Source organism: Lepisma saccharinum, chromosome 1 (assembly GCF_977018435.1).
Source record: "Lepisma saccharinum chromosome 1, izLepSacc3.1, whole genome shotgun sequence".
Taxonomy (NCBI): Eukaryota; Metazoa; Arthropoda; class Insecta; order Zygentoma; family Lepismatidae; genus Lepisma; species Lepisma saccharinum.
Window position 1 is genome coordinate 197,571,970 of NC_139229.1, and position 13,038 is coordinate 197,585,007.

Below are 13,038 nucleotides of genomic sequence, written 5' to 3' on the forward strand. Positions count from 1 at the left end.
ATTAATATTGTTATCACATGAATGGGAAAAGATGGCATAAGAATAGGAATATAATAGCACGTATTCATTATCTAGCTCATGAATAGTTAAGATCGCTTCAATTTGTATAAAAACAACTGACTGGCAAAGTGATTGTGAAACAGATAAGGAATTGAATATATATTGAATAACGAAAAAGGATGTTAGATCCATTTGGCGAAAAGTAAAGCTCTTAATTTAATATTTAAGCATATTACTTAGGTAGTGGTGTGTATAAATCTTCTTTGATACAGTCATCCAAAGTTGTATGACCCCAATGTAATCCTTCCCTTACAATAAGTTTGACGGAAATACACCTCTCTCGATTATACGACAGATGCTAATCAAAACAAGCATATTTACATAATTTAATTTTAGTACTTCGTAAGTCTCTCGCGGAAGATTCGGGCTCCCTGGACACCCCGCCTCCCCTAAATAGTCCTTGGCTCTATTACATGTAAGTTGTATTGCGATGTTCGTCAATGTGTGTTTTTCTTCTTTCAGACACTCGGAAAAAGTGTTGTCCTGTCACAGAAACCCTCTCGGCTCGGAGTTATAAACGTGAGGGCTCAAAAGAAAGGTCTTTTATGGTCAGAGCCTGACCTTCCAGGCGGGGGGGGGGGGGGGTGAGTAGCGGACAGGGAACCTTGTCTTCTGTTTCTTTCGACAAAGCAACCCTCCCACCAGTAAAGTCTCAAACGGTCTACCATGCAATGGATTTGCGTTCGAAGGGGGAAATGGAATCAATATTGGCAAGACTAGGAAGAAAATTTGACATCTGTCCGGTGCTTTTTCGAGTGACGCTGATACGGGCTCTTAAGAATCAGGTAGTTTCTTAGTCAATGAGAGAATATCGCTAATACTTGTGCAATTGTCAGTACTCCAAACAGAAAAGAAACATAACGCTTCTTTAGATTTTGAACGTCGTACTAGTTATTCATGTAAAATTCATTTGTTACACCTGCTAGACCTATTCAGAAACTGTATATGCCAACAATGAAAGAACAATCTCACAGTCACTGAATACGTTCACCTACCAGACAAGCCCCAGATGACGTATCAAGTTTGGCGACTAGATTGGCCAATTACTTAGTATCAAATAAATGATCAGTTATCCAGGCATATCTGCAGCTGTTCTCCAAAAAAATTAATTTTACAACACATCATAAATAAGGTAACCATGCGATCTAACCGAACTAGAAAATGTATTTGAACATTGATGGAAGTTTTTTAATGGAAAATGGAAAATTCTACTTTTTAAGTTTTCGATCGAAATGCATCTAAGGTGTTACTAAAATCTAGGGGGCTACGGGTGGGGGGGCTGAGACAAGTTTTGGGGGGCCTCAGCCCTCCCCCCCTAGCCCCCGTGTAGCGCCGTACCTGATCGTGGGATGAGCTTTCCGATAACCTCTGCGAAGAACGTTGCCGCCAGTGATGTGAGATAGGCCTGAACGGTGTTTTGAAGATCCTCCTGGGTCTGGAAGCTTTGGCCTACTTACCCGTTATGAGGCTGAAGGTGCAGGTTTCTTGAAAACAATTGTTACTGGAGATGAGACCTGGATTCAGTACATCACCCCAGAAACAAAACAACAGTCAAAACAATGGATGCACTCAAACTCACCAAACAAACCGACGAAGTTCAAACAAACCTTCAACAGCCGGAAGGTTTTGGCGTCCGTTTTTTGGGACCACGAAGGTGTGTTGAGTTTATGGAACCGGGGGCTACGATCAATGCAGCTGTTTATTGTCAGAGGAGCTTCAAAACAACGATCAGGCCCATCTCACATCACTGGCGGCAACGTTCTTCGCAGAGTGTATCGGAAAGCTCGTCCCACGATATGACAAATGCCTGAATCTTCACGGCGATTATTTCGAAAAGTAACCAGTTATGTACATAACTTTTGGTAATAAATTCATTTTGTTACTTACACTTGTCTTCTTTTTACGGTCCATCGAAGGTTGATAAAGAAAATGGCCCTCGTCCATTTTCAGCCGTTCTTCAAACCCATGGGCAGCCGCAAGGGGGTAGCAGGGGGAGCTCTTGCCCACCCCCCTGAGATATCTGTGAAAATACAATGTAATTCGAGTGGTGACATTCCATTATGGATAGGTAATACTGTTTTCTGAGGTTTGTAAACTGTAAGTTATAGCAATTACTGCAATGTCTAACAAAATAACGAAATAACGTTTTCACAACAGGCATTAGAATTATCTTGACTGCCGTAACTAGGAGTATGCAGGACTAAATTTTTCGACAGGATTGGATTGGGAAGGAACATTTTTATAATCCCGTCAATCGAGACTGAAAAAATGCTATTTCCGGAGCAGTTTCAGGACTTGACATTTTCAAAATTTACGGACGCAATAAAAATCTTGAATTCTACACTCTTTCATCCATTCTTGAGTGATTGTTTTTGAACTTCTTAAAAAGAAAACCTGTTAGTTTCAAGAAATTGTTGACACTTTTAGAGCAAAAATACCAATAATTTATCACTTTCCAACACGATCCTTTTGAATTTCTCTACTGTTCGGGATCCTCTAAAATCGGAAATCATTTCCCCAAGTCGGCGTACGAATTCGATAATTCACGCGCCGTGGATTTGAATTTCTTCTTCTTCTTTTTCTTTTTTAAACAGTACTCTGTGATCATAGTGGACTCAGAATTTGTCAATAGCGCCAAAGTATTTCCAATCAATTTCAATTCTATCATATTTTAAATAATAATAATATGATTTTTTAAATAATTATAATAACGACAAATATACAAGTTTTATGACTGAGTGGCAAGATATAGAATCTTATTCTGCCCCCCCCCCTGAGTAAAGATCGTGCTGGGGCCCTTCTTCAAAACGTCCTTGTTGTAAATTATTTATACTTGTATTCGGTTTGCATTTACAGGATGATATCTCGTCGATATGGTAAAGCAAAAAATACTACAATGGAAAGTTTCTTATTGCAAATAAAGTTTAGATGTGAATCTTATTATGTATGACTTACTTCATTTACTTATTAGTTTCTGTGCAACATGAAGGATCAACTAAACGTCGCCATCTCGTCTTTATCTTCAGTTTTCTTCTTCTAATATCACATCTTCTTCACGTCTGTCTATGTTCTCCTCTGCTTCATCTCTCCCGACAGCATCATTTCTCTTCCTCAATGTTTGTCCTATCCACTTTTGTTGCCATAATTTCTTTCACCAAAGTTCTTTATTGTGTATACCTTCGTAATCTCTATCTAGCAAATTTATGAAATTCTGTAGTTCAGATGCCATCTTTTTTTTGTTACTTTTCACATCTATGGTTCACATAACAGCACAGACTTCTAAAAATAAATTGTTTTCGATACTGAATGAAGTTTCACAAAGGCACCATTTGCTTTTCGAATGTGCTGTGAAACATTTTTGAAAAGTAAACTTTCGCTGTGTTTTTTACGATAATTAAGAACTTCATAATCAGAAAGTTGATTCTCTTTACAGGCTAAAGTACAAGTAAAGAAATGTCCAGTAGGTGACAGTAATAAGTGTGAAGACTTGCCTGAAGGGGAAGTGGAAATGTGTGCATTTCTGTTTGACAAAAATTCCTTTTGGGGCGCTATTCTGGAATATGCAGAAGGTCTGGACGTTGATGACTGCCCGATACCGAAGGTAAGTGCATTTGAAATACAAACGATATAACAAATATAGTAGTAGAGAATAGGGCAAATCCGTTTGATGCCATAGCCTATTTTGGCCAAAATTAAGCTATATTTTCATATCTTCTGGTGGATTTAGCTACGTTCTAGGTGTAGCAAAATGGCCAACCATGCTAGTACCCTCGTACTAAGTGATTAACAAGAGCTTAAATTTTTTAATATCTAGCTTGGGAATTCTACCGTTAGAGTCATATGACACTGTGTTGATTAGTTGTGAGTGTACTTAACTTATGCTCCAAACAACTCTACTGCCAGGTGGCTAGTTTTATTTCAAAATGGCGCCAAGGTAGTGTTTTAGATATGAAAACTACTGACTACTTGATTACTAGTTATTTTGAGACACCCTGCTTTGCTTATACCTAATGTAGTTTCTTAAATATTATTTTGGTTACTAATATTATGAAAAAACTTTTGACGCATCCTATGTAAGAGACTAGTTTAGTCTTGTCTAGTAACAACTAAAATTGTTCTCTGACTCTTTCATTCTTCACATCATAAACAAAAGTCTTCTCTGCAATAAGAATAACACTACATAAAGTGTTGTTAGGCAGAGGCTCATGGAAGTCACATACAATCATGATATTAGTTCTGTCATTGATTACCACTTGTTTTCTTTTTGATGTGTTAATAACAAACTTTGGTCTGGGTGCCTTGAATTCACTAGGAGTGTAGTATACATCTATGTTTCCTTCGGTTACTCTGTTGTAAGCAGTGTAAGCCTCATATAATTTAAGAAAACCATCTTGTGCTATGACCAGATTATAATTTTCACGAGTGAAAATCCATTTTTTTAAAAAAAAAATTAATCTTGCAATCATCAAATTTGCTAGAATCTATTTCTTGACAGTTCTCTCTCCCAGTCTGGAACAACACAATTACAAATTCTGGCATATCATACTGTATACTACTGAATTGATTAGTGGCTGGTTTTTGGACACACTGGTAGGTGTAAAATCCAATAGGAACTTGTGGATTTTTTAGAATATTTGATTTGTATTTGAGAGCATAATTAGTTTCATATTCCACTACTGGTATCCTCAGCTCCATGGTCTTGATGATACACTTGGCTGCTTCAGGTAAGGTGTTGGGTAATGTTGTACAATCAGGATTCAAAGTACTATAACACATTAGTGCATTATTGTTATTAGCTGCCCTGAGAAAAGTGACCCTCAGACCTCATTTCCATATGGTGTCCTTGTAGTCTGAGAAGAAACCTGGCAACAGACGCATGGAAAATAGTACTGTGTGGTTTTTGTCAGAATTTTGGTTCCTGATTCAAATCCCTCTGCCTGGTAATGTGTTGTATCTACTTTGGAAAATTTAAGTGTTCCTATGGCAGTAGAGGTAATGCCAGGATAGTCTACTCTATCTATCACAGTACCATGTTTTCTAATTTCTACTTGAGACAACAAGTGTGGTACAAAATAATCTACTAGTTTTATGTTTGCACCAGCGGGAAATGCTTCATTATTTTAATTTTTTACTACTTCAAATTTAATATACAAGTCAGCCCTGTGAGGATGTACAAAACTGTCACCTACGTACATGTCAAATTCAATTTCACGATTTTGTTCATTGAGATTAGCAATTGTACGACGATTGGGAGGAAAATATTGTAATTCATAACTTTTAATATGCTCCATGTTAATGGTTATTTTATATATTAATTTCTATGATTGCTGTTGTGGAGGCACCAGCAAAATCTACTACTCTCGGTTTTGACACAGATAATGCTTTACCAATTTTCCTTACTTCTTCTTTTATTTTTTGGGAAAAGTGTTTGACAGCATTAGGTCCTCTTTATACATAAGGCTCATTAGGTTTTAATGAATTACGCCACAAAATTACATAACCATAACTACAGACCTCACGGAGCTGATAAGGTGTAGTAGAAGATATTTCAGGATTAGGGTCTGAATAGTTGAATGGTTTGAGAAATGCCTCAAAATCTGCTATTATTATAGCTGAATGCTCCAACAGGGCCTTGTGTTGTTTGAATTTTTCAACTTCTTTTGGTTTGGGCATAATCATACGTACAGGCTTGTTCTCACCACAGTATTGTTTGTGTTCTTTAAGTTTTTGGATAGCATCATAGTTCTGATTAGGAAATATGGACAAACACCTACGACAAATCTTGATTTCCCCATGATGTTTTTTTACTTGGGTTCTAACCAGACGAGAGAGATTACGAATTAAGCAGTAATGGAAATGCTTATCATCTGAAATAAGTAACAAATTGATAACAATAGTATTATCACTATTAATATTAGTTATTCTGAGAGAATATACAAAATTATTTTCTGTATAGGCATACACATTGATTGCGAAGAGTTATTTTGCTTGTTTTTCAAATTTTGTTATATCAGATATAGCAAAAGGATACTGGATATTTGACATAATATGTTTATACTCTGTCTCATACTGTATATAATGATGAACTTGCAATGGATTGTCTTTCCAATGAATTGGGTAAAGTTTTGCCAAGACACACCACAGAAAACACTTGTTATCTTAATTTTTTATATTGACCACTGCTTTCTTATTTTGAATATTCACTGGAAGAGGGGCATAAGCAGAAGCAGAAAAGGGTGAGGATTGACTTTCTTCAGTTTTAGTTTTTGTGGGAGTCCACTTAACATGAGGGAACAAAGTCGTACAGAATAATAGCGGTGAATTTTAAGGGAGTTCCCTGCTATTCTTGTTCCAGACAGAAATACTAGCCCCATCTAGTCTGTTGCATTTCTTGACACTAGGTATAGTGCAGGTGTACCCGGTGTCAGGCTGCTGCAAGGAAATGTTGTTCAACCAAGTAGACGAATAGCGATGTTCAAGTTCAGAAGATTCAACAATTGCCTGTCTGATGCTTTAAGCTTAACGCGTTAAACTGAGACGCGGAGCAACAGACCCGTTTCCTTGTTATTCCAGCAGCAATAATAAATCTAGTAATTAATATTATATCATGTGCAACTCCTGCGGATAGGGGGGATATACCATTTTAAATATTAAGAGATAGAAACCAACCGTCTCAGTGGGCAATAACCTTTAAGATAACCTGCAGACTTCTGGCACGGAAATTCCGCGCTTCAGTTCAGCGTGTTTCCCTGTAGTGGGCGTTTCACCATTTGATTTCAATGGAAGCAGACAACCAGTGATGTGCGTCTACTCGTAAACAACGATAGTCTACGTTCTACACGTAGACAATTTTATACACTTAGTATAAGTAATCTATGTAAACAACATGGCGAAAGGTGATAACTTAGCAAAAGGCGCCGTGGAATTAAAAGAAAATTATACTGCGTATCAGTTGCTGATCTGTGAGAAGAACTTTTCATACTCTTTCTTCCAAATTCGAACAATTTCTCACCTGGGAATAAACCAAATGTGGGAAATATTCTAGTGTTTTATGGGAAAACGTCCACTCTTGCCTCACGACTGCCATCTGTTGTTGTTTCTTGCATACTATTTATCTTCCTCCATAGTTGATAATAGAAGTAAAGAGAAATTTTGTTGTAAATAGGATTATTTTCATTTCGTTAGGAACCAATACAGTTGAAAATGTCACTTTCCATTCATGAAACCTTTGAAAATTAATTTTAATGCACTTTAGATTGTCTACGTAGTCTATGTAAACTACAACCCAATGTAATCTACGTGTAGATTACGTGTAGACAACGCATGTAGACGTAAACTTATAGTCTAAGGCACACCACTGCATACAACAGAAGTTCTGTTGCGGCATTACTCTTCGTTTCCCCGCGTCTCAGTAGGTGTTAAACTTTAAACGTTCATTTGATTAGAAAACACGCACGACGTGTGCCATGCACGACACACTACACCTCCCCCTCAGAAAGTATTGCAAACGGTGCAGACACCAAATACACTACTTGACACCAAATCAACGAAGTAGACGAGACTAGTCGGTGCTGCACCGTGCAACCAAATAGACTCGCGAGTGCAAAGAGAGCCAAGAAGTGCAGAGTCAACAAATTTAGGAAAACAGCAAGGTTATTAGAATTATATAAGGTTGGGGCGTAAGCTTGTTTACTCAAAATGCATGCGATCTGATGACGAATCATGGGATCCAGTGAATCTAACCCCCGAAAGTACACGTAGAAGTGTTGCATTATCCACATATCAAAAAAGAGCACGAAGTAAAAACTTAAAATGGAGCACAGAAATGCTTATATCTTGATGTGATAATTCATTTATGGTTCGTAATTACTAAAAATCTTAAGAGGTTTTCACTTTAAGGGGGTTGAAATGGCTTATTTTCAGATCTAATGTGCAATCCCAGGCCACGCTTTAGCATTATAGATGTTCTGAATTAATGTTTTGAGCAATAGTTTTACACAATTAGTATCACACATGAAACAAAATAACGTGCAATGGCAATCTCCGTAATTGAAATGAAATGTAATTTGTTAAATCAGTATATTTCGATTTCTAGTTCTAAATCAATAGAAAATATATTTATCATTCATAAGACACAGATTTTGTTGTGACAAATTAGCCCAATGGTATCGCTTTTGCTTTATAATCTCAAGGTTGTAAGTTCGAATCCGGTAGCGGAAACCTTTTCATTTCATATTTGTACTTTGCTGATTCTGATTATCTCCGTCATTTGAATTGTATCGCATAACATGATATTGACATGAATCATCGTATGATTCACTTAATTCGAAAAAAATAAATATATGTATATTTTAGTGAAAACTGGTAGAAATAATTACATGATAATTTATGAATAATTTGTAACATGATTAGTTATTGAATCGTGAAAAAATATATAATGTTACGTAATTGTGAAATTAATACCTCATTTCTAAAAAGGAATGGCCTTAGAACTCAATTTTTCAACTGCGGAAAAATACATTATTGATGTCTTTCCTTATTTCTGTTGTATCATAAAAGAGCGCTTAATTGTTTTGTTTTCTCTGAATATAAGACTTTCAAAATTGTGATTTTCCTGTGGCCAGTTTATATTATGAAATTTGATGTGACTTTTTCAGCATTCAAGCAGTATTATTCAATAATTCATAACAAGATTTTACACATGGGAAAAGTTGTATTGTGCTTATAAATACACTAAGCTGTTTTGTTAATATGCAAATCATCAAGTTATAATACTACTAGCTTCTGCTGTTGCTGACAGTCGTATGTTCAAAGATACAAACATTTCTTACAATTATTTTCCAAAGGTTTGATTGATTGTTTTGCTTTATTTTACTTCGCTTTTTGTGCTACTTTTGGCTAATATGCGAAGATTTGCTAACCATTCTGCCAAGGGGACAGGCTATTTTCCAAAGGATTCGTTGCTTTGTCACCAGAATATTCGTGCGTGCAAGCGTAAAGATGTCAATATACGACATCTTTATGTCGTAAAACATACAAAATGTGTGGTTTATATTTCAATGCAGAAGACTACACGCGGAATCTACTAGCATACGCAGGATTTTTTCGACGGGTTGGAGTTATAAAGGTGTGATTTTAAGGAACAGGGTTTCATTTTAAGAGTTATTCAAAGACAAGAATGGTTGGTTATCTGGTGTCATTTTAAGAGGAGTTTGCATTTATCACTTTGGTTTATCCGAATTATTTACTGTTTTCACGTAACAATTTTGATTTTCTCAAAATTTTCCCTTTGCGTACACCAATGGCGGAATCTGAAGGTTCTAGCGCTTAAGATGATTTTAAAATATAAACCTTTAAAATAAGACTTGTATACCTAACGCTTTCTCTTCCGTTATGTTCATAAACGTCTATTTACAGAAATGTGAACAGCTTTAACTTCACGTAGCTACGAATTAGGGGTTTTAATTATCCTTAGATTTTCTTAGAGAGAGAGAAAGAGAGAGTGGCTCTCGTCGATCTCGTCTCAAAAAGTGTCGAAATGTTTGGATTCATTGTCGTCTCAAGTTTTATAACACGCAACTGGTCTCAAAATTCGAGACGGGACTGAGTTAAAAAAGAGATTACTCTCATCTCCTCACAATCTCCAATTTCAACAAAATCTCCATAGACCTATATAGCTGTAAGTATAGGTATTTCTTTCGGACACCTTTTGACAAAGTTCATAACTAAGTTATGGAAAAAATGGGTGATAATTTAGAGAAGTACTTAAGACTAAGCTGGCCCATTTGCCGACGCCAACAAAACCGTATTCGAAGTTTCCTTTACTTTTATAAAGCGCTATGATATCGAAAATCTGAGAAATTATATTTGCTTGGGATTCCTTCCAGAGCATTCACGTGAGTTCTCGTGTGGATTACTTTTGTTGTTGTCTAGATATTTACAATAGTTTCGTGGCTATGTAAGCCTCTAGACACCAGGCAAATAAAACCACACGAAAGTTCGCCTGAATGTTCTAGAAGGAATTCTAAGCAGATTTATTTCCTTACCGAATTTTTTAGGTCTTCAAAAGTAATAAAAAACAAAAAAAAAACTGCTTTGTTGGCGGGGGCCAAATGCGCAGCCAAACCTTAATGGCACATGTCGTTCAGGTTGACATTCACAATTGGCGTTTCCTTTATTCCAAGTCAGAAATAATGTATTCTGTGTAGGATCGTAGAAATATCTGGAAACAAAATATCTATAATTGAAGTGTTTTCTTTGTGTTATGTATGATGAGTCTATTCGCAAATTGTTAACAAGATCATTGTGTATAAAATAAATTTTAGATAATCCTATTCACTTCCCAGTTGTACGTAATCTTGAATAACCTTCTTCCCCTTTTAAGTTCGTGTTTTAATTCGATATTCGACCTACAGCTTAAATTAGGATATGAACCTCTGAATCGAATTCAAAACACCTTGATTCAAACTAATAACATATCTAAGTCACCGAAACTTTTCATTCGAATACAATACATCCATTTGGATGTATGAACTACTGTATATTAGCTTCCGAGCAAGTCACGCCCAATATAATAAATGTCAGGGTAGTTTTAATACCTCTTGAATGCGCAACTGCTTCAATTTAATAGATGAACAAATAATATTATACCTAAATAAGAAATTCGTTTTGTACAAGCCCTAAATTATTTAACTAACTAACATTTCCATCTTCAAGAGCTAAGAATACATTGAAATCTAATGTTACAAAATTTAAATCTTCAAAGATTTAAATAACAGATCAGACAGGGAATAAAACAATCACCCAACCCAAAAAAGGAACTTTTTTTTCAAATGACTTTGAATGTCTGTCATTCATGCTATAATAATCCATTTGTCAGTATATTTGTAATACAGCAACATTAATTCCATTCTGAATCTGTAAAAATGTAGCAGGTCTGATAAAAATATTACTACTTTATATCAGCATTAGGTATGTTCATAAACTTTTCTATTTGTCTGTTCCTCACAGTTGTTTCGAGTATTTGTGTTCGTTGTTCTTTATATATGCATATTGCAACACTGTTCTTTCACATCTTGTTGATAGGTTCACATACATGTAGAAATGCATGCTTCAATGCAAAAGCGTGATCCTACATTTCGTATCAGGTAATTGTCTGACGTTAGAAACAAGAACCGTGTGGATTTTTTATGAAGTAGAGTGCACAACAGATCACGCATTGTGTACTTTTCTTGTCTGTGGTTGATTAATCCATACCTGCTGCGAAATACGACACCTTCCCAAAAAATGCATCACTACAAATATTCACAATTTTCCGTATTAAATACCAAGCAAATTAATCATGCGAAGGAAAATTTGTCATACGTATTTCAACTTCGATTACAATGTTCGTTACGAACAATGAACACAGAACGTACTTTTTCATTCATGAATCTTCGTTTAAGCAGAGCATTACGCACATCTCGTGACATTTGAAGATTGGTTCCCACGATAAGTCACGAGCAAGGAAAAAACAATTGAAGCACTCCTTAGATACTGACCGGGGTTGGAAAACAGGGTCTATTCTCAATAATAATAATAATTAAAAACTTCAATTAAATCACATTGGACTTACCGATGGTTAACTTGACTAAACTTCGGATTAGAGAGCTACCAAATGCCCTTTACACTTGAGTGTATTAATTTCAGACGTGCTTCCAGCCAAAATGCGGGCCCTATTCTGACGGGACATAACTTTTTTATTTCACTGTATATTTAAAATTACACATTGTCATGAATAACTTCTGTTTATCGTGTAAAATGAAACGGAACATAAATACTTGTTTTATTAGATTCCTGAAACTTTTATCCTTGTTTATTTACAGGGAACATATACTACTAGAAATGCCATTTTACAAATTGTGAAGGACACCAAAGATAGTTTGAAACTCAAGAATCACGAAGGAGATTATTACATTAATTTCTTCTACTACCTTAAAGGCGAATTGGCAGGTTGTCAGTACGTAGAAGCTACACTTAAAGAAGATAAGGGTGGAAGAGGATAGAAGAAAAACTGACCACAAATGACATGAAGTGTTAATGTTAGGTCAAAGTTGCACTCTGATTTTATGTACGTGAGCACTGTTTGTCACTAAATTGTTTTGTATTCACACAAGACTCACTTCAAGCAAATGTATTAGCAAAATGTTAAACAGTAAAACATAATAATGATTACTCCGAAAATTTGAATTATTAATGAATTCTACCTTGTATATGTCTCGTCAGGGTTGTATTTGAGATTTCCTTCACGTTGGTGGTGGTTAAGTTTTATAAGCAGCTTAAAGATAGCCATATCTTAGATTAATAAGATCCATCATTCGAATCATACAACAGATAGGTATGTGAAATTCCCCGTGCCGCTTAAAGGACCATTATTCGAGGCTGGGTGAGCCACAAAACCACTTTATGTGTTGATGAAGCTGGAAACATTCCTTCCTTAGATCACCCAACCCGGGAATCGAACCCGTTGTCTCCCGCCTGGCAGTCAGACCCCTTACCGACTGGACCACAGCGGCTCTAATTACACACCAGGACATTAATAAAAAATGGTGGGAATTTTTAAACGGACAAGCGCACTTGCGATTTCACGATCTCTATTGATATCTTAGATTTAATGAATGTTTGATTATAGTATCAAATTAAGGGCTTGGTGCAATAACAAGACAAACCGCATCCGGTAAATCTTAAAACAGAGCGATTTTTTTTAAAAAAATATGAGGCTTGACGAACATAAAATTAATTTTCAACTATTACCGTTCATATTAAAAAAAACATCCCTGACTCAAAGAAAAGTATGTTGTGTTATTTTGCACAAATTAAATTATTTTCTAAAATAATACACACTTTTTTGTTAGCTTGTCATGTTATTGCACTAATATTATAAACAACCTGAAAGTCTTCCAGCAACAATGTGATAATCGACATTGTCTAAATAACTTT

At 35.8% G+C, this 13,038-nt stretch overlaps 1 protein-coding gene across 1 annotated transcript in view; it reads left to right on the forward strand.

Moving 5' to 3' along the window:
• Positions 1-12,282, forward strand: part of LOC145991112 (uncharacterized) — a 35,855-nt gene extending 23,573 nt beyond the window's left edge. The window contains exons 3-4 of the mRNA XM_083126878.1: positions 3,494-3,661; positions 11,925-12,282. Of these exons, the coding sequence (XP_082983004.1) occupies positions 3,494-3,661; positions 11,925-12,104 (348 nt within the window). The 3' untranslated portion in view covers positions 12,105-12,282. The remainder of the gene's footprint in view (positions 1-3,493; positions 3,662-11,924) is intronic.
• The last annotated feature ends 756 nt before the right edge of the window (positions 12,283-13,038 follow it).